This window comes from Lonchura striata, chromosome 8, assembly GCF_050655825.1.
Source record: "Lonchura striata isolate lonStrDom1 chromosome 8, ASM5065582v1, whole genome shotgun sequence".
Taxonomy (NCBI): Eukaryota; Metazoa; Chordata; class Aves; order Passeriformes; family Estrildidae; genus Lonchura; species Lonchura striata.
Genome location: NC_140710.1, coordinates 14832575 through 14856874, shown reverse-complemented (window position 1 = coordinate 14856874; position 24300 = coordinate 14832575). Strand labels below are relative to the sequence as shown.

At 38.0% G+C, this 24300-nt stretch overlaps 1 protein-coding gene across 1 annotated transcript in view; it reads left to right on the top strand.

Moving 5' to 3' along the window:
• Positions 1 to 24300, top strand: part of COL24A1 (collagen type XXIV alpha 1 chain) — a 117320-nt gene that overhangs the window by 83256 nt on the left and 9764 nt on the right. The window contains exons 32-53 of the mRNA XM_021526749.3: positions 162 to 215; positions 3049 to 3102; positions 4086 to 4139; positions 4357 to 4410; positions 5664 to 5717; positions 6290 to 6397; positions 7923 to 7976; positions 8430 to 8537; positions 9488 to 9541; positions 10319 to 10372; positions 11650 to 11706; positions 12605 to 12658; positions 13664 to 13717; positions 13824 to 13877; positions 16015 to 16068; positions 17698 to 17805; positions 19583 to 19690; positions 20590 to 20697; positions 20785 to 20838; positions 21134 to 21196; positions 22296 to 22349; positions 23890 to 23925. Of these exons, the coding sequence (XP_021382424.3) occupies positions 162 to 215; positions 3049 to 3102; positions 4086 to 4139; positions 4357 to 4410; positions 5664 to 5717; positions 6290 to 6397; positions 7923 to 7976; positions 8430 to 8537; positions 9488 to 9541; positions 10319 to 10372; positions 11650 to 11706; positions 12605 to 12658; positions 13664 to 13717; positions 13824 to 13877; positions 16015 to 16068; positions 17698 to 17805; positions 19583 to 19690; positions 20590 to 20697; positions 20785 to 20838; positions 21134 to 21196; positions 22296 to 22349; positions 23890 to 23925 (1452 nt within the window). The remainder of the gene's footprint in view (positions 1 to 161; positions 216 to 3048; positions 3103 to 4085; positions 4140 to 4356; positions 4411 to 5663; positions 5718 to 6289; positions 6398 to 7922; positions 7977 to 8429; positions 8538 to 9487; positions 9542 to 10318; positions 10373 to 11649; positions 11707 to 12604; positions 12659 to 13663; positions 13718 to 13823; positions 13878 to 16014; positions 16069 to 17697; positions 17806 to 19582; positions 19691 to 20589; positions 20698 to 20784; positions 20839 to 21133; positions 21197 to 22295; positions 22350 to 23889; positions 23926 to 24300) is intronic.

Genomic DNA, 24300 nt, shown 5'->3' with positions numbered 1-24300 from the left:
GTGATATGTCGCTACATGTCAACCAGGAAAAAAGACTGCACATACTTCAAGGGTTTTTCTGGTTAGTAACTGTGTGAGCAAAAACAAGAGAGGAGGTAGCTGTGCTCAGAGTATGAAAGAGCTTCTTTCCAGTGATTTTTTATTTTATTTTAATCTTCCAGGGTTTGCTTGGGCCTCCAGGAGCCACAGGAGACAGAGGACCAGTGGGAGAGCCAGTAAGTTGATGCCTGTTCAGTTTTTCCCTGTATTATACAAGCTCCCTGACAGCTCAAGCTCCATTTTACTAAGATCCAGTACTGCCAGCTGTGGTTAGGTAGGAATTGTGGGGTGATTGCTCCAAAGCTGCAGAGCTGGAGTCTGTCTCCTTTGCTTAGTGTAACTTTTTTATAGAGACCTGTTAATTTTGTTGGGAAGCTCTGTAGTGAGGGGTGCACAATGTAACAGAGCTTAACAGAACATAGACCAAAACATAATATGGCTTTACACCACATTGAGGTAGATATCTGTGTTATGTATTATGTAAATGTATGTGGCAATACTTTAGTAGTGTTTTTTTAGGCAAATATTAGGATTGTTGTTTAGGAGCACAGGAACCACATCTATTTGGCAGGTTAAATTTTCAAGAAGAGGCTGCTATAATAAACCTCAGACATTCCTCTGCTGAATGGATTCTTGTCAAAGCCATGCTCACTTCCATGTGGCTAATATTGTTACAGAAGATCAGGCAGAACCTGCAACAAATATATGCACTGAACTGCAAGATACAGACGTGACAGGAATAGTATTGCAGCACCATCTCTGGGGTTAAATTGGATTATGTCAATACAGTAAAAGAATATATGATGTGTAAGAAGGATTTGGGAGAAGGCTCCCATTTTCTGGTGCAGAAATCTAATAGAGTTGTCAAAAATTGTGTGTTTACATTGCTTCTGGAAAGTAATTTTGTACAGTAAATTGCACGTAGTTAATTTAAATCTCAAAAGTGAAGTGTTGATAAAAATTGTATTCATTTTAGTATTATTAGTATTTAGTATTTTTTATAATATTATTTCTACTAATCCATGCTTACAGAAAGTAATTGCACATTTTGAGGGCTAGAAAAACACCAACAAAATTTATTTAGGATAGAATTGCATACTTAACTTAAGCTCTCAACCTGTAAGAATTGCAAAATAATTCACCGAAAATAGTTAGCAATAGTTTTCCAATAGTTAGCATTGGATTCCTGTTACTTTCATTTATTATATCTTATCTTCATGTTGCAACATCTGAGAGGCTTACAATGAAAGGTTTATATGTCAAATTCCTGCCATTTTCTGTTCAAGTCTGAATTTTCATACCAATAGCATGCCTGTCTGCCTTACCTAATCTAAGTGGTCTACTCTACATTTCCCTTGTGCTCACCATCATAGAAACTGCACGTTCACTGTCAGGAGAAAAACTTACCCTGTGAATAGGGTATCTTTTCTATCAAGTGCTGAAAGAGTAAAATGTTTTCAGAAGATGGTCTGCAGACCTAGAAAGAAGTGATAAAATGACAGAAGATATTGAGCAACAGAACGTGTTGCCCTTTTCTTTAGCTGCCTATCCAAGCAGCTTGATTTCATCCTCTGTCAGCTGGTCACTATGTGAAGCCAGCTGCTGAGGTTTTCTGGCCCTGTCACTAGTTCTGCACAGAGCAGCTAATTGTTGGTAGAGGAGCAGAGAAATATGAGCAATTAACTATTTGTATTAATGGGATTATCTAAATTGCACTCAAACTTTACTTGTCAGACATTTCACTAAAATCCTTTACAAGTTACCTGATGTTAATGGTTAAAAGGAGTCCCCATACTGCTATAAAATTTTGGCTTCTGAGAGTCTCAGGAGAAAGATGCATTACCAATCCAGCAGCCTTATCTCCATGGTAATATGAAGAAATACTTGATTTGTGAAGCAAACTGAAGCTTTGTGACACTTGCCTAGTGGAATTTCATGGAGTTTCTGCAAATGAAAATCAATTCACTTAATTCAGGACAAAGTGAATTGCCAAAGGGAAGTAACTGCAGATTTAGTTGTTCATATTTAAATGAAGATAAAAGGTAAAATATATGCATGTGACAGAATTCTGCCAGTAATATACAATTTACATTGTTTTTACAAGGGAAGAGAATATTCACAGGTCATCAGGAGGAGCAAAACCTTATGCAGAGTCTGTAAGAGGAAGTAAAACAAAACAGAGTAAATATTTGTTTAAAAGTCTTCTGTTATAAATACAAGCAGCATCTTTCTTCTACATGATAATTGTAGATTAAGAAAATGTTTTGAATTTAGAATATGTTTCGACACAGATGAGTCTCAAAGGGATAAAAAGATATGAACTGCCTTGAAGTTCAAAGATTGGTTATAACAGAGAGCTGATTTGTATGGACATACATTCAGGGTGGCTGTAGAATCAGCTGTAAGTTGTTACAGGCAGCTTCTGCTTCCCAGCACACAAATCCTGCTCTGTGAGCCCAGATCTAACATGTGCAGAGAATTTGAACATGCCACTTTGGGAAATGATCCCTGGGTGTTACTGCAGTAAATTTACTACTTATGTGTAAGGCTTATCATAAAATCCTTATAGTGTAGTTATTAATATTGCTAAGAGGGCTCCAGCCTTTAGCCTGTTATGCATCAGTGACTGTTCTGTCCGTGGTGAAGTTGTTTTCAGTTAATTCCATACCAGACTGTAGGCTTTTCCACAAAGCAAACCAGACAGTCAAACAAACCTTAATTAAACAAAGTCTCAGTTAGTCAAGAGAAGAGCTTAGTTCAGATAATAATTTATTTTTTATCTAAAAGAAAAGACATCTGTGCTATTATTTGAGCTCTGTTATTTCAGTGCGTCAAGGTTGGTACTTTATGCCATCATGGGACTTGGATACACTGTTGGATTCAGGAGGAAAGACAATGAAATACATTTCTCTATTCTGATTGGAAGAGTTGTGAAGAGACAAATTGAACACTCTAAAATGTAATTTAATGCTAATTGAATGATGCATCCAAAATTTTGTTTCATGCCAGGGTCCAAGAGGACAACCAGGGGAGGCTGGTCCTATTGGAGAAATGGGTTTTGAGGTGAGATTTTAATTACCTATATACCAATTACAAAGACTCAAACAACTGACTAAGTCTGGGCAATATGTTTATAAAAAAAGGTTTTTTATTGACTGCAGCTGACTTAAATATCATAAGCTACCGAGAGACTCTTACTTAAAGCTGTTACCAAAAAATGTCTAAAATAAGTAGCTTGTTCTGTTGTAAGCACTGTCTTTGAGCATATAGTCATGATATATGCTGTAGAAGGTGAATGTTTAATTGAGCAAACCATTTTTTTAAAGCACTGTTCTCCTTGCAGTTATCAGTAAAACACCATTAATCATATGTTCTTTCAATTTGTAGGTATAGGAAAGCAGCTGTAGACAGCCTTCTTGCTTACTTCTGCTTCTGCTTTTTGCTTTATTTTTAATATTTCATTGGGAGAAATGTGACAGAATGTATTAGCCACATTTGTAATGAAGTACCTGAGGGATGAGCTCACTTAGAGCAGTAGGGATTTGGCTTATTCAAAGAAATACTCTTCCTCAGTCACCCAAAATCCAGATTTCTGACTAGCTACTAAGTAAAGGTTTATGTGTAAACTTTACAAAAAGCAGTCTGATATCATCAACTCATTAAGGGCTGAGGCCTTCAGAAAGTGTTAAGTTCTCCAAAGGTTCTGTCTGCTTGACTCCAAGCCTAAAGCGAGCTGAAGTTGTCAGTCAGATTTACAGAAGATAGATGCTTGCTCAGCAGTAATTTATGGTGAAAGGCACAGGCTTAGGGGTACTGCAGAGTTGTCAATATGTTCCTGACCCACACTGCATTTCCTGAACAATTTCTATACCCTCCTTTTTTTCTGTTTGGCTCTAGAAAGAACTATGTTGTCTAGATTTGACTTTTACAACCTTCATCTTTCCCAATGTCTCAGGCCATTCTTCTGCTTCAGTTTTGGGTGTTTTATTTAGTTGTTGCAAAATTATTACTAGTGATCATGTAACAGTAGCTCTTGTACCATGCAGGGACCTCCTGGCCTTGAAGGAGAACCTGGTCTGCAGGGGGAACCAGGCACAAAGGTAAATGTTGAAATTATTCTCTTAAGATGTTTATATTTTCAAATTTTCATAAAAGCAAATCAGAGAGATCTGAAACATTAGCCAAGTAGACAGTGATACAGGAAATGGACCCTTAAGAAATACTGTTATTGTCATGATAACTCCATCAGCTGTAAACCCTGTCATTGCTATGAATATTGTCCTTTAAAATCCAATTATTTTCCTTGTAATATCCCAGGGAGACATTGGACCTGCTGGGAAGGTTGGAGAACCAGGTGACCAAGGTTTGAGGGTAAGCTATGGATACAAATATTCTTCCACAACAGAAAAGTATGTTATGAATGAAGTACAGATTAAGAAATCTTGATTTAGCAGAAGAATTCAATAAGAAGCTATTTTCTGATAGCCTCCTTTTAAAAAGAAGAAAAAAACCAGTGTAATATTGTAGCAAGGTAAAAAGAGTATTGACTGGGGAAGGGTGGCTTGAGAGCTTCTCAGTAGAAAGGGACTTGGAGGTGCTGGTCAGCACCATCTGAACATGAACCAACTGTGCCCAGGTGGCCAAGAAGGCCAGTGGCATCCTGGCCTGTGCCAGAAATGGTGTGGCCAGCAGCAGCAAGGCAGTGAATTTTTCCCTGTACTTGGCACTAGTGAAGGTACACCTTGAGCTTTGTGCCCAGTTCTGGGTCTCATTTCAAAAGAGGACATGGAGGTGCTGGAGCATGTCCAGAGAAGGGCAACGGAGCTGCTGAAGCACAGATTTTGAGAAGCAGGTGAGAGAGCAGAGGCTGTTTAACCTGAGGAAAAGGAGGCTCCTTTCTCCCTACAACAACCTGAAAGGAGGCTTTGGTGAAGTGGGGCTCAGTTCTTCTGCCAGCTAACAAATGATAGACTGGATGGCCTTAAATTGTACCAGGAGAGGTTCAGATTGGAACCTTCAGATTAGAAGTAAAATTTTCACTGAAAGAGTAGTTAGGCATTGGAATAAATTGCCATGGGAGGTGGTGGAGTCACCATCTCTTGAAGTGTTTGAGAAGCATCTGGGTGTGGCACTTGGGAATGTGATTATGGTGGTGCTGGGTTGATGGTTGGATTAGATGGATTTGAAGCTTCCTTTCAACCTTGATGATTCTGTGTGATTCTGTGATTATAATGTTGAAATATTTCTAATGGTAAATGGCCCTACAGTAAGTCTGTAAACATACCAATATAGTAGTTATCCACATAAACATGGAAGTTTCAGGACAGAACAGGGATATTTCTGAGGTTACTATAATTGCATGTTATACACTCTGAATCCAAACCAAATCTCAATGCCACTGTCTAAATCTCCAGCATTATGTGGGCATAGTATTGCTTTGTTTTTCTAATGCTGATCATCTTCTATGTTTTCTTGCATTGGATATTCATGGGCTGTGACACTGAAGATAAATAAACTGTAACAGCAACATAAAAGTTGTCCAAAAGATAATAAACATGTATAAAACTAGTATAAATCAAGAACTATAGACAATGACTTTGTTTTCAACTGTTTCTGTCTATAAGGGTGAGCCAGGGCCTCCAGGAGAAGATGGTGTTCAAGGAAAAGATGGCCCAAAGGTATGTTAAGTTTTTGTAGCAGATGTAAAGTACTCTAATTAGCCTAAGGACCCAAATCTCCTTTTTTATCCTAGGTCAGCACCAGATCAATTGAGCCCAGATGAGTGCACTTAACATCAGAGGTCCTGTAAAGTACAGGCTTTTCTGCATCTTTTGGGTACATTTGCAAAGGCTGCAAATCTGAATGGCTTGACAAAGAAAAACAAGCTTTACCCGAGTACAGCTTTTGTCTGTGGTGACTGAATTGCTGGAGAAAGCAAGCCCAAGGCTGCTCTGCTCCCCAAATTAGATCAGTGCTGTGGCAGGTGCTACGACACCAGATGTCATAGAGAACAACCTCAGATACTTGGTGCTGGATGAGGCAAAATGTGGCTGTAGGAGTGTAGGAATGGGATAGAAAGGGCTTTATTCTAGTTTAGAGCCTGATCTGAATTTGATTGGTAAGATTCACACCAGTGTTAGTGTGTTTTTTTAAAAACTCAGAGATCCAAAATTCCCTTTTCTTATAAGCAAGTAGTTCTGTAGTAGGAGGTTGACTAAGGGATTTTTGGTTTTTTTTAACTGTGTTTTAGGGAGACCCTGGAGATCAGGGACTTGTTGGAGAAGGCGGTGAAAAAGGAGAGATGGGATTACCAGGAATTGCTGGGCCCCCTGGTGAACCTGGCCTAATGGGAATTCCTGTAAGTGTTTTCTGGTTGAAATGGACTTCTTGCTCATTTGCTTTTAGTAAACAAAGTTAGTTTTTCTTTCTTCCTTTATTTTTTTATTTTTCTGGTTTTCTATGTAATTAAAGACGACCGTATTTAAATAAGCTTCCAATGTGGTTCAGGATTGGTAGAGAGAGGAGACAAATGCTTTTCTTATCTTAAATATGGGACCTCTTGGCAAGTAGTGGTTCCTCACCACCTGTCATCCAGACACATGTACCACACAACCTGGAGCCTCTCACGTTATATCTCTCCTCTTCAAACAATATGGCATCAAGCATACATTGATCAAATAGTAGACAATAGGTAGTATTGGAATTCATAGGCAACATTGTTAGATCAGTTTGCCTATTTGTTCTGGTATCACTCCTAGCAACTAAAATCCATCCATGAAATTGTATGCAACTTCTTCATGACAGCTAATTTTGGAGCACAGTTTCCAAAGCAAGTATTGTAGCTTTAAATCAGACCAGCACCCCACACCAAAAATCATCATGTTCTCATTTGCAGTCCTCTGACTGCCTTCTGTGTAGCTCTTGTGTGATGGTGGGGTCTGACAAAACATTGGTTGGAGCTCCAGCTGTTCATGGCCAGGAGCACTGTCCACTCTGTCCTCTAAGCATCAGTGCTACATTCTGGCACTTTTAGTCCTGGGTTCTTCACTGTGAACTATTTTTCTAGGGAAAGAAAAAAGTGGTGTTTGGGTTGTTGGCACGCTTAGTGCACTGCAAAACAAGTTTTGTTTCTCTGACTCTCTATTTTGAATTGGTAGTTTTGGGGAACATTGAAAGTTTCATGTTTTGAAATTGTTGTCAGCTCAACTCTGGCGTATCTACACTTTATGTAATTATACTTGTGTACAATAATTAACATCAGCAGTGCTTCTGTGCCTCAGTGAGGCAGGCAGGTCTGGCAATTCGATTTTTGGGAGGATGTGGTTAGGGAGGGATTTTTCACGTTTTTGTTCTACATATTCCAAATGCAGCTGTAGAGCTGCCTTATTCTCCACTCCTCCTCCCTGGCATCTGGGAGTGTACACATCACAGTTTTGGTTTGACCTCATTCTAGGGATGCAGACAGATCATAATATCCTAGTCTAAACATGAAAATCATTTTCCTATAGCCCATTGTCTGAGTTTTTCATTGGAGGTGAGAGTAATACTACATTTTCCTTAAACAGTAGTTTACAAAGCAACAAATAAGCTTCACAAATCTGTAAAGTAATAATTTCTGCGTGGGCAAGATTTAATGTTTTTTTCTTCCTTATTTGCAATGCATTTCCACTACTTTGATAAATAATCCCTGAAACCTTCCCACTTGTTTATGCTATAACTTGAGACAGCCCTACTAACTTGCTTAAAGACACAGTTAATGACATTTTTCCTCCCACCTCTGTGCTTTACCAAAGCCTACTTAGTTATGCACTTTGGAGCAGAGGTTAAACATGTTTCCAAGCCTTTCTCAATAATTTCTTTTTCTCTCCCTAATAAATCTATAGGGCCCTGAAGGAACACCAGGGAATCCAGGTCAGAGGGGCCGTTTAGGAAAGAAGGTAGTATTTTTCATCTTCCCCAGTTCCCTTCCTTTTATCTGAAACTCAAATGTACATTACAGAATTCCACTGAACCAAACTATCCCTCTTTCGTGTCATGCTTCAAGCCAATTTTTTACTTGTTAGCCATAGCAATTGGAATTGTCATCATTCTGCAGCTAATAACATTCAAGGTCTTAGGAAATTTAAATTTGTATCAAGTTGTGGTTTTGCCACTCAGAACAGTTTCTGCTTTAAACTTTGGCTAAAAGAAAACAAAAACATAATGGGAAGGCTTCAGGAGAGACTTTTATACTGCAGAGATCTGGGCTCAGACATTCCAATAGCTACAGTAACTAACAATAACACACAGTAAATGTCATACCTATTAAATAATGCTGTTACACATTTTGATTAAGTATTTTAAAACTTAGTGTCAATCTCTTAGTATTTTTAATACAATAATACCAACAGGGGGAAAAGGGGCAGCTTGGCCCTCCGGGAGAAACTGGACCTGCTGGTGATTCTGGTCAACCTGGAAAAACTGGTCCTAAAGGTGCAAGAGGAACTCGAGGCCCCGTGGTTAGTACAAAACATGCTTACTCACAGAGGTCTTTCAGCATCAGAACAAGACCTATTCACCTTTCCAGACAGAAACCTGGGACATGGATCTGGAAGGAGCCACCTCAAACTTTTGGTCATCTGACAATTATGGGAATGGGATGGCAGTGCATACCATGAAACACTCATGTCTCACACTCCACATATAACCTCACTGCTATGGATGTTTATTTTTTTCTAGTTACTTCTGAGCCTCTTTCTCTATATAAAGGTTTATACCTTTCCAGTTCCAAGAACAAAAATCAAGGGGTTTGCTATCACATACCATCAGCCATAGCCATAGTTGAAACAAAGCACTTCAGATGAAGGCTGCTACTCTTATCAAATAGGAATCTGGTCCAAAGTTAACTGAATTAGGTCTATTCCATTAACTTTTAGCTCCTTTCATAGTGAGCTCCCCAAGCTTCCCCATACTGTGTGGCAGATGTGATGAAGCATCCAGGCTCCACACTAGAGAGGCAACGTGCCTGTCTCAGTCCAGTCCTGTGGCCACTGAATGCAGCAATGTGCTCCTGAGCACATGAAGTACAGAAGCAAAGTTTACTATCTAATGGCCAATATTTCCAAGAGAAGGAGTCAACTTTCTGAGGTGATGACCACCCCCTGCTTCCCTGGGCATACTAGCACTTATAAAGACACTTCTTCCTCACCTCTCAAAGCTCATATCTTTTTTATTTAATTATGCACAAAGATTATAAGGTTAGGACTCAAAACATTGACCATTTTTTTTCCACAGAAGAATGAAAAGCCCAGTATTTTTTAATAAATTAAAAAGGATCTACAAGAAAGTTGTCCACGGTCAAATATCAGTATTTCAAAATTTTTCCAAGTGCTTGCTTTATATAGTAGGCATTGTTGTAGCACTTTACAAAGGAGCTTGTTTCTCTCTCACTGATAACTGCATTTAACAGGGACATCTAGGAGGAATGGGACCTGAAGGAGAGCCAGGAATTCCAGGTTACGGGGTACGTTTTTTACTGAATTCACGTGCACATACATCCCAAAGTAAGTCTGTGGTACTCTAATTTCAAATATCCTAAGAATCTGTATCTAGACTACACAAATATTTTCAGGACAGCCAGATACTCATGCATGTTTATATGGTGTGTTTGTCTACTCAGAAATGTTAGCCTTAAGCAAGAATGCCTGGTTTTTGTTAGTTTGCTTGCGGAGGGGGTTTACCACAAACTTTAAACTGTTCTTTATCAATGTATCTCACTCCTTCTGAATAAAGTTCCTCTAAAACTACTATAGCTATTCTTTATGAAGAGTTCAGCAAACACCACCACCTCTGCTTACTGTCTGGCCATACAGTTTGCGTTTAAGTAACAGAAACTGATAGAATGAGGTTGGCTGAAGGACATAAAGATACTGTGGCTTTCACTGAAAAATAGCTGTGAAAATCATCATAGATGGATTGATTCATCAACTTACAGAGAAGATTGTCCAGTCTCTCTTCTAAACAAAAACATCCATCACTGACCCTAACCTAGAAGCAAGAACCAGCCCAGCTCCCATCATCTGCATTAAGCCCTATCAGAACATGTCATTTCCCAAAATTCATAGAACATTTCCTACACACAGTCCATTTTCTGCCATTTATTTTGTTGTCGTAACTTGATTTAGAATATTTTGCAAGCAGAAAAAGAAATATAGCAAGTAGCTAAAAGAAATTTTGGAATTAGCTATTTATTTAATTACTTGTTTGAAAATAATTTGTGTTTGGTTTGCTTCTTCTTTAGGGTCACCAGGGTCCACCAGGGCCCTCAGGGCCCCCAGGCCCCAAAGGAGAAAAGGTATGAACATGGGTTTTACTGATCTGTTTTGTGAAATTATAAAAGGAGGAAATGTTACTGCACACCCACTGTTTTCCACAGCAAGCAGCAAAAGCCACCATTGGCAGTATTTGTTAGTATTGTCAAAGACTAGGAAAAGAAATGCAAAGTGAGGAAATGGGTCATTCAGAGCTGGAGCCCAAAATTATACTGTTAAAATGTTTGAGGTTTTAAAACACAAGGTACCCATTGTACAGAACACTGTCTATTGTATCAGACAGCACCACTGCCCTTAGTGAGCACTGCTGACAAAAATAATCAGTGCAGAACCAGCTAAATATTTACTTAACTCTGAGCCTGTGAGTACACCCACAGATTTGCCTGAAAGTCCAGCTACGATGGACAAATGTCTGTGGTTAATATAAAATGTTAGGGACAGGATGTGGCCTCATACTGCTATTTTAGTGTCAAATTTATTGTTTTTCTCTCAAGTCTCAAATATTTGTGTGCTCACTGAAACCCCTGTGACCCTCAGAAGGCAGGTACATGGATTCACTTCATGAAGATTGGAGCTGTCCTTGACACAGAGCTACGACCTGGAGCCAGTTTTCCAATAAATACTGAGAATAGGCATTTAGTGGTTGATGTTATAAATAGATTTTGATACTATTTAAGAAACAATAACTGAAAACTGATTTGTTGACAGCTAGGTGTTTAGTTTGCTGGGTCACTTCTGAAAAACCACTTTGATGCAATTCAAGTCCTTAATCATACTTCAAATGTGATTCTCTTTGCATTACTATTGGTAGGTATCATCTGGAATAGATCATCTTTTGTTGATGAAACTTGGATGGCAGTTATTTCATATTTAAATTTTAATTGGCTTCAGACTTAATGTTGGAGTCTTCTGTACTCTTGTTTTCTATTAAGTATATTTCTCAAAATACAAATAGAAAGAAGAAATTTTCCTTTTTCACCTTGTCAAATATCCTGTTTATCCTTCTATTCATTAAATAAAGACACAATGACATGAATATTGTTCAGTTAATTTTTTTTTATTATAGCTGCCTTTGAGAATAAAACAAATATTTAGTTTATTTTAGTCTTTAATATTTTTGGGACATTTAGGTGAATGTTAAAATGGAGTTATATCCATTATATTAAACCATAAGCATCATATTAACTTTTAGCATCTATACAATGTATTCTCTGCTTTTTATTAGCATTTGAACTTACGTACATGATAGATGAGGTTGAACTTCCAAGTTAACATTTTTTAATACTTCTCTTTGGTTTAGGGTTACCCAGGTGAAGACAATTCAATCCCTGGACTACCTGGGCCCATAGGTGAACCAGTAGGTCTTTCTTTCTCAAGAAAATTATACTAGTGCTTCTCAGACAAGAGCAAATGCATTTATTTCTGAAGCTTTATATCAGTGTCTCAGGAATCAGTACAAAAATATAGAATGATGGTCCTTTAATGAATAATCTCTGTCTGAAAATGCTGTTGTGTGCTTTTTCCTGCTTAAACATCTGTGCCCTCTATTTAATTGCACTAATGCCATTAGTCTGTGTTTAGATCAGCACATTTTAGAAAAGATTTTTACCCTCTCTGTTTACTTCAATTTATACTTAATTGCTTTACTATTTAAAAATATGTCTTGACTTATTTCATTGTCACTACAAACTAATCAGCTGATTTAGAGAACTGCATTTTGTAACCATTTTTGTACTAAATTAATATATGGAGTGTCTCTCTGCATTTATGAACCTGTCAAAATTATTAGGACAAACTTTGAAAGTAAGGCAGAATTTGAGCACAGGAAGTCATTTCAGAAGAGAATACAATTTTTAATGGGCTGTCTCTTATGGAAGCCATAAGAGAGTTTTCCTTGCTTGTCTTGAAACCAGGCCACTTCATTTATCCATTCAGATTTTAAATTCTCATATATATCTATATATATAAAAAAGTATAAGTCTGGAGAAGTTCCCTCCTGCTTCATTAAGCACCATGTAATATTTAGTTTTCAGCTTCTAGTCTTCGGTTACATAAAATTTTAGACTGCAGCTACTGTCTGTCTGCAACACATTCTGTTTAGAAAAACATCATGTTTATTATTTTAGCCAAGCTACCCTTTGTGTTTGTATTCTTCAGTTCCCTCTCAGGGGTTAGTTTAAGCTTTCTGTTCATATTTCACTGCAGCATTATATTCAGTTCAGCTGTTACATTTTGCTCCTTGGTTTGATCTCTAGGGTCAAAGTGGTGAACGTGGAGATAGAGGAGAACCTGGTGATGAGGGCTACAAGGTAATACTTTTTGTGTTTTAGTCTTTATTTGAGCATGGCATGGTATGCAGCCATGTGGAGTAGTGCAGCAGCAGTGTCATCCTCCCTCACACGTGTGCAGAGATGCCTGTGCTGGTCCCTCACTGCACTGATGCACTCCTGGAATGCATGGGAGCATCTTTCCTATGGGGACATGGGAGCTGCAACTCCTCAGCTGGAGAAGACTCCAGTGACCTCAGTGTGATGGGAGGAAATTAAGATGAACTAAGACTTGTCTCTATAGTGTCCAGTGGTAGGACAGGAGGCAAAGGGAAAAAACTGAAAGGCGAGAAATTCCTTTTGAAATGGCTTTTTTTTTTACTGTGAGGATGACTGAGCACCAGAACAGTCTGGCCAGAGAGGTTGTGGGGTCTCTATCTGTGGAAATACTGGAAACTTGGCTAGACATGGTCCTGGACAGTAATTTCTAGCTGACCTTGCTTGAGAAAGAGGGTTCCATAAATGATCTCAAAATGTCACTTTTAACCTAAACAGTTCTGTGTTTCTGTAATACTATATTAGTTAACATTTTTCTCTGAAATTTATCCACTACTTATTTTAAATCTAATCATAAAAATTATTCATTAATTATATTCAGTCTTTCAGCACATAAAAACTGGGTGGTAACTCATGCTTATCACTGATGCAGTTCACTGAAATATGAGACAGTCCTTGACATGGAATATCCAAGTTACACAGTAATACAGACATAGAAATAAATGAATGAACCAAATCTATGCTTACAGAAGTGCAGAAATGCTTAAATAATATGCAATTCCCACTTGCAGCTTGGAGTAGAGGAAGTAAAGAATAAAAGCTCTGTAGAGTTTGATCTTGGAGATCTGACCATACTTTGTCTAGGTCATGTCAATGAATCTGGGTCCACCTGTCACCTCCCAGGATGGGCTTTACAAGGAAGTCTGCAGCTCACTGGGCATGGCAGACTGAGCTGCTCTATTGCAATATGCTGTATTTTCTCCTTCCCAGGGTCATACAGGTCTTCCAGGGCATAGAGGACCTATTGGACAGCAAGGGCCTCCAGTAAGTATTTTACACAAGGGAGGTTTCTCTATTGACTGTTGAAAATATGTTTTCATTTGCATTCAAATGATTCCTTGCATTTATTTAATATATGTTCTTTTCAAAGGGAGAGCCAGGTGAATTGGGAGAGCAAGGACTAAAAGGAGAAAGAGGTTCAGAAGTAAGTGGAAAAAAGTAAACCAAAACTGCATTTATTTGGAATTTGTAGGGTTTTGTTGTTCACTGGTTATCCTTGGAAAATTATTCCATAAGGCTAAAACTGAGTGTTTGGGTTTCTTTTTCATACCTGCAGGGACAAAAACCAAAAAAAAACCCCAAAAAAACCAAACAAACAAACAAAAAAAAAAGTGGGAAATTGCATAATGATCTTGGTTAGTAAATAGGTGTTATTTGATAAGTAAGTAGTTTTACTTTGGAGTGATATCAAGCATTATTAGAAGCTCTTTTGGAAACATTTGAGTGATATTTAATCATCCCCTAAAGCGGAATTTCTTGTGTTAAAGTAGCTCTGGAGACCAACTGGGATTTTGCTTCTCTGATCTGTAAATGAAGCCTCCTGGTACTGCACTGCACTGAGTTTTCAGAGACCTGGGAATAAGGAATTTGCTACAGGGTACTAGAGCAATAAGGACAGAGCAAGTCATGACAAAGATCAAAGATCAAATCTTTCTCTTTAGAAATATTAGCTCATCTTGGTGATGTGTTGAAAATTGCCAAAAATGTTTATGTTCTCCCATGGACTGAATATCATTGGCTTTTGAGATTTCAAAAGCTTTAGGCTACAAGATTTCTTAAAATACCAATTACATTTGCAATTTAAATGAGAGATTTTGTCTGAGAAGTTCCATTAAGCAACTCTGTTAGAGTTTCAAAATTTTTTAGGTAACTGCAAGAATCTGTAGTAGACTGGAACTGGGGAGCAACAGCAAGGAAATGTGATGTGGCGACATTGTGAACATGTACTCCAGCTGTGAATTTGGATACATTGCTTTTAACAAACTACTCACATCCCAGGAAAAAATCAGCAGTTCCTCTTGAAGAAATGGGGTTTTTGTCCTGCAAATGCCCCTCAGGTCAATTATAAATTGCCACTTATGAATGTGGAACCAATATCTGGCATGAAGCTGCCCTTAAGAGCTTAAAGATTTCCACAGAAGTGTTAGTAGTGAGAACAGTGACGTAGAAAGCTAATCCCACAAACTGCAATGCTGAATCAGCTAGGTTTACTTTAAGATTTCTGGATTTGCATCCAGAAATCTTAATGAAAGCAGTATTATTTGAATAGGCACATTCCAGTTCTGATTTGTGGACTTCTTTATGCCATTCTTAACAAAAAAAGGTGTTAAATTGAGCCAGAGAGCAACATTTTGCTGGTTTTGTCATATTTGCATAATTATAAAACATTTATTCTTAAAATAATCCATGCTTTTTCACTTTATTGCATGTTGTGTCATATGCAGCATGGTAGTGATAACATAGCTTTTGCTTTAAGAAGTGTTTTTGAAATAGCTAGTTTGGAAAATCTTGGAAAACTTTTTCTACTTGTTCTATGCCAACAAGTGTTATTCTTGTCCCTGTTCTTCAGCAGCTGCATCTTTTAGAGAAAGGATAAAATTGATGCTATAAATCTTTGTATTCTGTGCAGACTATCCTATCAGAGAGCAAAGTTCTCTGAGAAGCTTTTGACTATTCTGAGCTTTTCTTCCTTGGTGCATGACCTCTTGTGTCACTAAACCACTTACAAGAATGTTACTTGCTCAATATCTCGCACTTTTCTAAGGCTACCAATTTTTAGATCTGTCAAGATGAAAAAAAAATCTAGTTTTAAGCAAATTCTATCTTTTGTGTAGATCTTAGATTAAAAGAAATGTTCACATCTGTGATATGTGACACTGTTGTTTTCTACTATTCTCTTCCACAGACATTCAGTGCATTTACATTGCCTACTTTTCATGACTTCCCTTTTGAAGAGTACAGGAAATGCTGTAAAAGTCTACTTCCTCACAGAGGGGGGGCTGGTACAGGGGAAATTGCCAGATTCATGGTGAAAAACATTTTATGCTTATTGTTGGAAAAGTTTTAAAAACTCATTCACAACAGGGGAAAAAACATACACAATTCTGCCAAAAATGTATTTGCTTTTAATTGAAAAACTTTCTGCTGTCTCCTGAAATGTGAATAATCTGATCCAAAGCCAGGCAATGTGAACATGAATATTAGAGGGGAATAATCCTCAGCTCTTCTTAGGGGATTGAATTTAAGACATTTGTCAGTTCACAAATATTTGTAACTTCTAGGGACCCACAGGGAAGAAAGGAGCACCAGGCCAAGCAGGCAAACCTGGAGTTCCTGTAAGTTGCAAAATTCTACAGCCTATTTTCAAATGAAAAAACAAAGAAAATACTATGTAATAAAACAAAAATTGAATCATGTCAGGGTTACCAGAAGGTTTTGTGTTCACTCTAAAGAACCTTCTTATTATCCAGGAAGTGAAAAAGAGAACCCCTGTCATTTTTGAATATTAATAATTTATGATTTTTTAAAAATTGTACTGAATTATATTCAGTTACTCAGCATATGGAAATGATGTGCAACTAACAATAAGGTCCTTACCACTTGTGAAGTTATTTAATTAGCTCATTTGTGGAGTGCATTTGGAAGTTATCACCTTATATTGCACAGAACTGTACTTGTGTTCATCAGTTCTTTGATCAGCTGCAGCCTACAGAAGCTTGGATCCATATGTCCATGATGGATACATGTGGTAAATGCCTTGAGGTTTATTTGCTTCTCTTGCTTGCCCTGAGCTGGAATTTTTAATGTTTTTGTCTTGAGTTACTGCAGAGGGGCTGACTTGCGTGCCCTTCTCCCTGAGGGAGAAAACAGCACAGGAAGCAGTAGGTGTTCTGTAAACATAACAAAGAACAAAATGCATCAAGGTTATTTTGGTCCCCTAATAAATAATGCCACACAAGCACATGTTGTAAATAACTTTTACTACCTCACATCAAAACATTGTCAGTAACTGGAGAAAAGCAGCTGTTGCACAGAGCTTGTACCTGCTGGGCAGAGTACAAGAGGAGCCTTTTGAAGACAAGGAACTGTGTGTCCTTTGTAAATACTCAACATTTTCTTTTGGAGGACTGCAGGGATCATTCAGCAGGCAAAGGAGAAGAAGGAAAGCGGGACATAGGCAGAAATGAGGAGAGGGCAGTGAAACTGGAACTTGAGGAAGTTTCAAAGCACATCCCAAATGAAGATACTTAAGCAACCAGAAGTTAGAAATAAGATTAGGATGGCACACTTCTTATATTCTATATGGCTGCTGTCACCAATACTTTTTCAGACATGTGTTGCAGTTAGAACATTTCAGAGAAATGGCATTTATAGAGAGATTAGTGGAGCACTCCAGTTTTTAAGACAGCTTATGTCAGTCTAAAGGGAAATAATTGTTAGGAAATAAATCAGTGTTCCTCTGCTGGATGTGACATGCAGCATCCTTCTTTGTGCAAATACAGCAACAGTTACCACAAACTTGCCATATTATTAATTTGTATTTTTTATATGTTCAAATTTGAACAGCATAAATTTGTGAAAGTCCAGTACAGATCATTTAGTAAAATAAAGTCTGAAAAGATATATGGTTGGGTTTTTTCCAGGGATAAATAGATTAGTTTATCAGGATTCCTCATTTCAGTTTAAGAATTAACACTCTCAGGCATCTTCCATGCCTGGCACACACACAGCGGTCAGTCCCATGATTTCAGCTGAAGTTGCTCAGATCCCATGGCAGGGAAAGTCTAAGGTTAAATGAATAGAATTCTAAAGCAAACATCCTAACTCAGAGCTCCCTCTGCAACTATTCAGTCATATCACTGGGTCTTTTGTTATGTAGAGTTTACTGTGACTGAAATCCAGTTATGGGAGAATGAGAATGAAGAGAGCAAACAGTGCTATATTTGACTTGAATTTTTTTCTAGGGAAAACCAGGGCCACCAGGGCAGAAAGGAATAGTTGGGTACCCTGGACCAGAAGGCATTCCTGGGAACCCTGGAAAGACTGGGCTGTCAGGGAAACCTGGCCCTAAGGTAAGTTGCTTTCCACACTTCCTCTGTCATTTTGCATTACAGATTTTCCAGGGTTAAGGTATTTAAAAAGACCATTCTCAGTTCCCTGAATATCTTTTTTCCCTGAAAATTAGACCAATTTTTTTATTTTCCTCTTTTTTTTTATTTATTTTTTTTTCCTCCTCTTTGTTGGAATGCTCCTGATATTCCAACCAAGATACAAAGTTAGCATAAGGGAAGTGTGCTGCGAGAACAGTTTCATTGGTACAGGACTGTAGTAACTACAGCTAAGTGGAAGTTGTTTCTTAGAGAGGCTGCACAATTCTGGTCCTGAAAATTAGCCTGAAACTATTTCCTCTTAGGGTCTGAGATAATCCCCCATTTTCCCTGTTGACTTTGTATTTGTAACCTATGTCTCTCTACCTAAATAACTATGAAGCTTTGTTCAAAACCAGTGAAATAGAGCATTAGGTATGTAAGGTATCTAAAAGCATTCTTGGAAATGGGCTTTTTCTCTGACTGCTCTTTGTTGTGGGCCAGAGGTGGTGACCTGCTGCCACTGGGAGCAGTGACACAGCTCTTCAATTGGTCCCTCCAGAGAGGGGGAGATTCCTTGAGTAGTTCTCATCGTTGAAAGTCTGATTACTTTGATTTCCAGTATGAATTTCTTAGTAGTTCTACCCAAACGGACCACTAAATGTTATAAAAGACAAACAAGTTAATATTTGGTGTTAGGAATTAGCCAAGGTGCTGGATGAGGCCCCTTGAGGCTGTTTCAGATATAAATTTCCAATCTAGTTGAACAAAGAGAAAATTAAACAAGTTACCCATAGGGGGCAGGTGCACCCTACTCAAGCCTCTTCAGTCTCAGGTCATGAACCTCTTCCAAGTTCTTAAAATTCTTTGGAGCTGGATTCAGGAGAATGACCCCAAAGAATTTTTACATTTTTGCCTTTCCACTTAAAATTTCATGCAATCATAGTAAAGACAACTCCATTACCCCATTACAGTTTGTAATAAAGGGAGGCTTATAACTGATTTTTGCCACAATGAATAAAAAGAGCAGAACTTTTGCTATGTAAGTTTGTAAGTCAAACAATCTATAAGCCACATCATCATATGCAAAAGCCCAGAAAATGGCATGCACTACAAAAATCATGTTTTCTTCAACCCTTTTATTTTCATGAGTGCTTAACTGAATGTCATAGGAAATAAGGAATATTTATATATGCTTATATTTCTATTAAATTACATCAGAGAAATATTCATTTACATGGTAGCAAATTTCCATTTGTAGTATGTCAAAAGTGGCTTAACCCCATGTACTCACTAACATGTTTTTTCATTTAAAATAGTTGCTTTTGTTGATAGGTTGATGTAATTTTCCTAACAAATGTTCTGATCTTTCTTCATCTGGTAATGTTATTGTGTGAGAATCTTTACAGCTATACTAGTGTTACCAGGGTGCCTGATCCTTAGAAAACATGTTGAATTTTGAATATTTCTTTGGGAAGTTAGTCTCATTCTGTTTCATGTTGAGTTACTTTTTCTTGAAAGGTGAATACTGTGAAGTTCAAACAGTTTTCAGCCTTTTACTTTTGGAATATTAGCAGAAATCCACATTATACTGCTGATCATTGTCTTTCTATAGAATTTGATGTTCTATCATTGTGTGTCCATATATACAGACAGCATTAAGTGCTTTTGGCTGATTTTATGTTATTTGCCTGTTTCAGCATACAATGAAAAAGTTTGCTTGGCTGTTCTACTTGTAAATCATTATTTTCAATTTGTTAAGGGCAATAAAGGAAACTCAGGCCTACCAGGTCTAGCAGGTTATCCTGGAGCTCGAGGTCCCAAGGGATTGCCAGGCATGCCAGGGCCCATGGGAGCACCTGGACTAAAGGTAGGTACATTAATGGGACCTGGTTGTTTAAGTACAGTTTTGCTGATACTACTTATTCTTCACACTGCATTTGGTGGCTGAGGAGCCACCATACTACTTTTATGTGAGTAAAAGACATCAAGTCTTACTGGAAGGGTAAGATTACAAATTGTGTTTACCACATTTCTATAAACTGTAATTTGAAAATAGAGATCTCATCCACATGAATGCTATTCCCAACTCCAGAAGTCATCAAAACACTTTGTATTTATTCACTCCAGCTTTAGGGTCAGATGTTTCCTGACTTATTTCTAAACTTCTCTATCTACTAGAACAGTCACAATTATTTAAACATCTAAGTAATCTATTATAAATAATTATCATAACTTCAAGCTCAAGTTGCAGGTTTGAGGGCTAATAAGTATATTATTTATCACACTTATATTGGTTTTGTTTAGCCCTTTCAGAAAGAAAGAAATCTGAGTGTGCTCCATCTTCCAGGCAGATTGTCTAGTTTCCATTTGAATCAATGTGGATTTTTAGTCTAACAGCAGGGAGTTCGATAAGTATACTGTATCTTGCTCGGAGGATTATTTTCAAAATTTACTTTTAACTTCTCTGTTCTGTATTTAATTTTGTGAATTTTACTGCTTACATGGAGAGATACCATACTGGAATTGATCCAACATGTATGGTTTTTATGTTTCCAACTCAAGAAGCAGTCAAATCACATTTGCATTTCAGTGTATGTTTCATTATTTTCCTGCAGGAAATAAAATGAATGGAATAAATCTATTTCTTAAGGAGAAAGCAAGTTCCATGCTTCTGACAGAAAACCTGTATGGAAGAACAGAAAACCTGTATTTGCATCTGTAACTTCCATAATTGTATTAAAAGATATATTTTCTTCTTATTGACAGGGTGAGAAAGGGCTTCTAGGTCATCCAGGAAAGCGAGGCAAAAGAGGCCTTCCAGGATCACCAGGGGACCAAGGACCAGCAGGAGGCACTGGGCTGAAAGGACAGATTGTATGTAATCACAGTGGTTGATGCAAAACAAGTAGTCCAAGAGTTAGCAACGTGAACTAATGGTAAGGATGCCTGCTCCTATTACAGGGAGAAGATGGAGATCAAGGTTTAATGGGGTTTCAAGGATTCCCAGGTCCAAAAGTATGTGCTCGTTCTTTTCTCTTAGATTGTAAGCTATTTACAGAGTGAGAACATTATGAAAGCATAGAATTAATCAGCTTTAACGCTAATTTGTTCAAAATATCTCTGAATTGTTGGAACATGGTAGGCAGAACTGTGTACTCCCTGTCTAAGGACAATCATTCTGGGTCAGTGCACTTGATATTTTCACTCTTACTGCTCTTAGAAATTATCTTACTTTCACTGATTACAAGAGTTTGAAACAGGTGGATTGCTGATTTCCAAGTTTGATTAAATTGCTTCTTTGCATTTTCAGGGTCCTGCAGGGGATATTGGCTTAGTTGGAATTCTGGGCCCGAAAGGTCCAACAGGCCAAGTTGTAAGTGTTTCACTACATGAAAGAGATTGTTGGAATGGTTTGAAAATGGCACATGTTAACATAGAGAATAATCTTTCTTCTTATTAACAAGGCCAGAAGCCTCTACCCAAACCTTTCTGTCTGAGTCTAGATGTAGCATTGCTGTGGTTGCATTGTGCTTACAGACACACAAACAGAGCTGGGCCCTTAATCTTGAAAGTAAAAAGCAAGCTCTGCTAAGTGTGGATCCCTAGTGTAATTTTGTGACTTTGTATTTCTTTGTCTACTGGAGTTGAACATTCTTCTAATTGGCAACCCTGCTGATTGTGTGACTGTCTACAGCAAAAGTAAATAGGGCTCAAACTTTGCCACAGTGGTGCTCAGGCATTATTGATTAGTAGGTAGTTTTTTTTAATGAAGATTTTCTTTTCATCTAAAATGTTCTTAACTTTCATTAGTTCATTCCTCATGACATTCTGCTTTACTACTCACCAAAAAAATGTGGAAACGTTGTTAGCATTTTTTGCATCAAGTGTGAAAGGTTGAAGCATGGGGGGCTTTACTACAACATGTCCTCTCACTGCCACCTTTGCCATCACAGAACTGAATTTGTTCAGTCAACCAGATGCAGAGCAGCAGCTCTAGGGGACTGTTCTAATAGCAAATTTAATTTTCTGAACATTCCTATATGAGATAAACACTGGACACAAGCAGTTTGCTCTAAGTGAAATGGAACTGAAAAGTGGCATTTTGGCAGCACTTACTGGCAACCTTACAAAAGTCCTTGTGGGCAGTAATATAGCTCAATATACAAATGGTTGTAACTCAATAAATATGTGGTCTTTTGTAATCAGAGTACTTAAGTTTCCACTGTTTCTAGTGCATTGCTTTTCACATTAAAGAATGTATGGGTGCTTTCCAAGCACAAGTATTACAAATTACTAAAATACTCACCTTACTGATTTTGTTGTAACGTGCACTCAATATTTAGAGAATATCACCATGATCTTTTGATATTTGACAGGTCTGTGTACTGAGCAACTTTAAATCAGGACCTGTCATGAGAATTTTCTTCATTTTGGAAGCACGATGAACTAATAAATTCTTTGCTTGTTTACAGGGATATATTGGCCCTGTTGGTCAAGAAGGCATAGCAGGCTCAACTGGCAGGCCTGTAAGTTTCCCTTCACTTTTGTGTAATTTGTTTATTTCATTACCCTTTGGTTTAATCATCTTGTTTTTCAACTAGCAACCTTCTCATTTTTCTGTCTGCAAATAGCCACTAACAGGATCTTCCTTGTTATACTGTGCTGGTAAGTTAATGAATGCGACTCCAGCATCTGTAGTACAAAAAAAAAAAAAAATACCAAAACCAGTGACAAGAAAGTAATTGCAATGGCCTTCTGCCTAAGTACAGCATGCAGAGAGCATGGGTACAGGGGCGTGGGCAGGCCAAGGTGTAAAACAGCACACAGTAATTCCCACCTGGATATTCTTCCTCAGCCTTTGGTCAGAGATATATCTGCAGAGTATGCACATTGAATTTCCATATAGTTTGCTTTTTATTTCTTGTGGGCTGAACTCTCCAGAGTGGCCCTCTAGACACACTGGGAGTGCCTGTGAGGCCTTGTAAGGCTGTTCCAGGTGCTGATGAGGTCCCTGCTACAACTCAAACATCACTGTGGCCTCTCTGACAACTTCCAATGCACCCCAAGCTCCCTGCATGGGAGAGCTCTGCCCTCATCCCTGTTTCTATCTCTTGTCACACTCATGGTACCAAAGCCAGATTTGTTTTGCAAGAGAACCCCGTGGCTCATGTCTCCAGACCACCCAACCATGCAAGGCAGTTTTAGAAACTCTTTGTACCATGAAGGTTCCTCTGCCTGATCAAGTAGACTTGGAGTAAATGAGAATGTGAAAAAATCAAAATAATCATAAAAATAGTAAATGTACTATAAAAGTAATAAATGCAAATATTTACAAGTGCAATAGAAAGAAGGGGAATGTCCCTTCTATAATTCTTTCCACTTGTTGGAAAAATCAATACTTTGTCTTGCTCCACTCTTCTCAATTGCACTGAGAAGAAAAACTTTACAGTTGTGTGCACTTGTAAGAAGGCTTTCAATAGCCTTCATATTGAATGTTGAAGTTTGCCATTATCATCAAGAAGGAATTTTAGTTGAAGACTACTTCTACATGTTAAGAAATGTGGCCATAAGATGCAAAATATTTTCAGAGAAGAATTTTAAGATTGTTGGTAACACAATTCAAGTGCAAAACCAGTCAACAATGGGGACAGAAAAATCATGCCTAATCTGGTTATGAGAGTAGAACTAATAACATAATAAAAACATATATATGGTGAATGTATTTCTTCAGTGATGGAGAGTATTGAATTTTGTTCTCTAAAGATGGTGAAGCACATGGATGAAATTGTGGAGAACACAGATGATCGACAGACAACAGTTAAAATTCCTGAGAGAAAACATACAAGCTGAAGAACACAGCTTTCCACATATAGGAATCACAAGATGTTTTCAATTAATTTCATTTCTAGTAGTACAGGAAAATTAAACCCCCAAAGCTGTAAATACTTCCACAGATAAGACTGAATTTTTCATTTGAGCAGTATAATTCTCATGGATATTAATCTGCTTATTTCAGTCCTAGGCAGCTAGAAAGTTTATCAGATTAACAGCTGCCCTCTCTTACAGGGACCAAGAGGTGAAAAGGGCACGAGGGGTGAAATGGTAAGATGAAACAACTTTTGTGCTTTCATTCTTTTGGCTGTGTAAAATCTGTTCCTTTGTTAGGCTGAATGTACTCATGTGTGCTCTGCATGCCAGGCAGTCGTGTTGTGCTCCTGGAGAGCACTGCCCGAGAAAGCTGGTAGCCAGGGTTAGAAGTCTGACCTTCTTGTTCAAGTTGACTTAAGCAGATACTCCCAGTGAATGTGAGCTGCAGTTTGGAGCATACTCCGAATCTATCCATGTTCAGATCTAAAAGGAAAATCTTGTGCCACATTTGCTGTCAAAGATCTAGCACCTCACAGCATGCACATGTTCATAGATCTGGATCTTCTGGTCCAGAAAGGGAGAACTCAGGAGAAGCCTGGACCTGCAGGT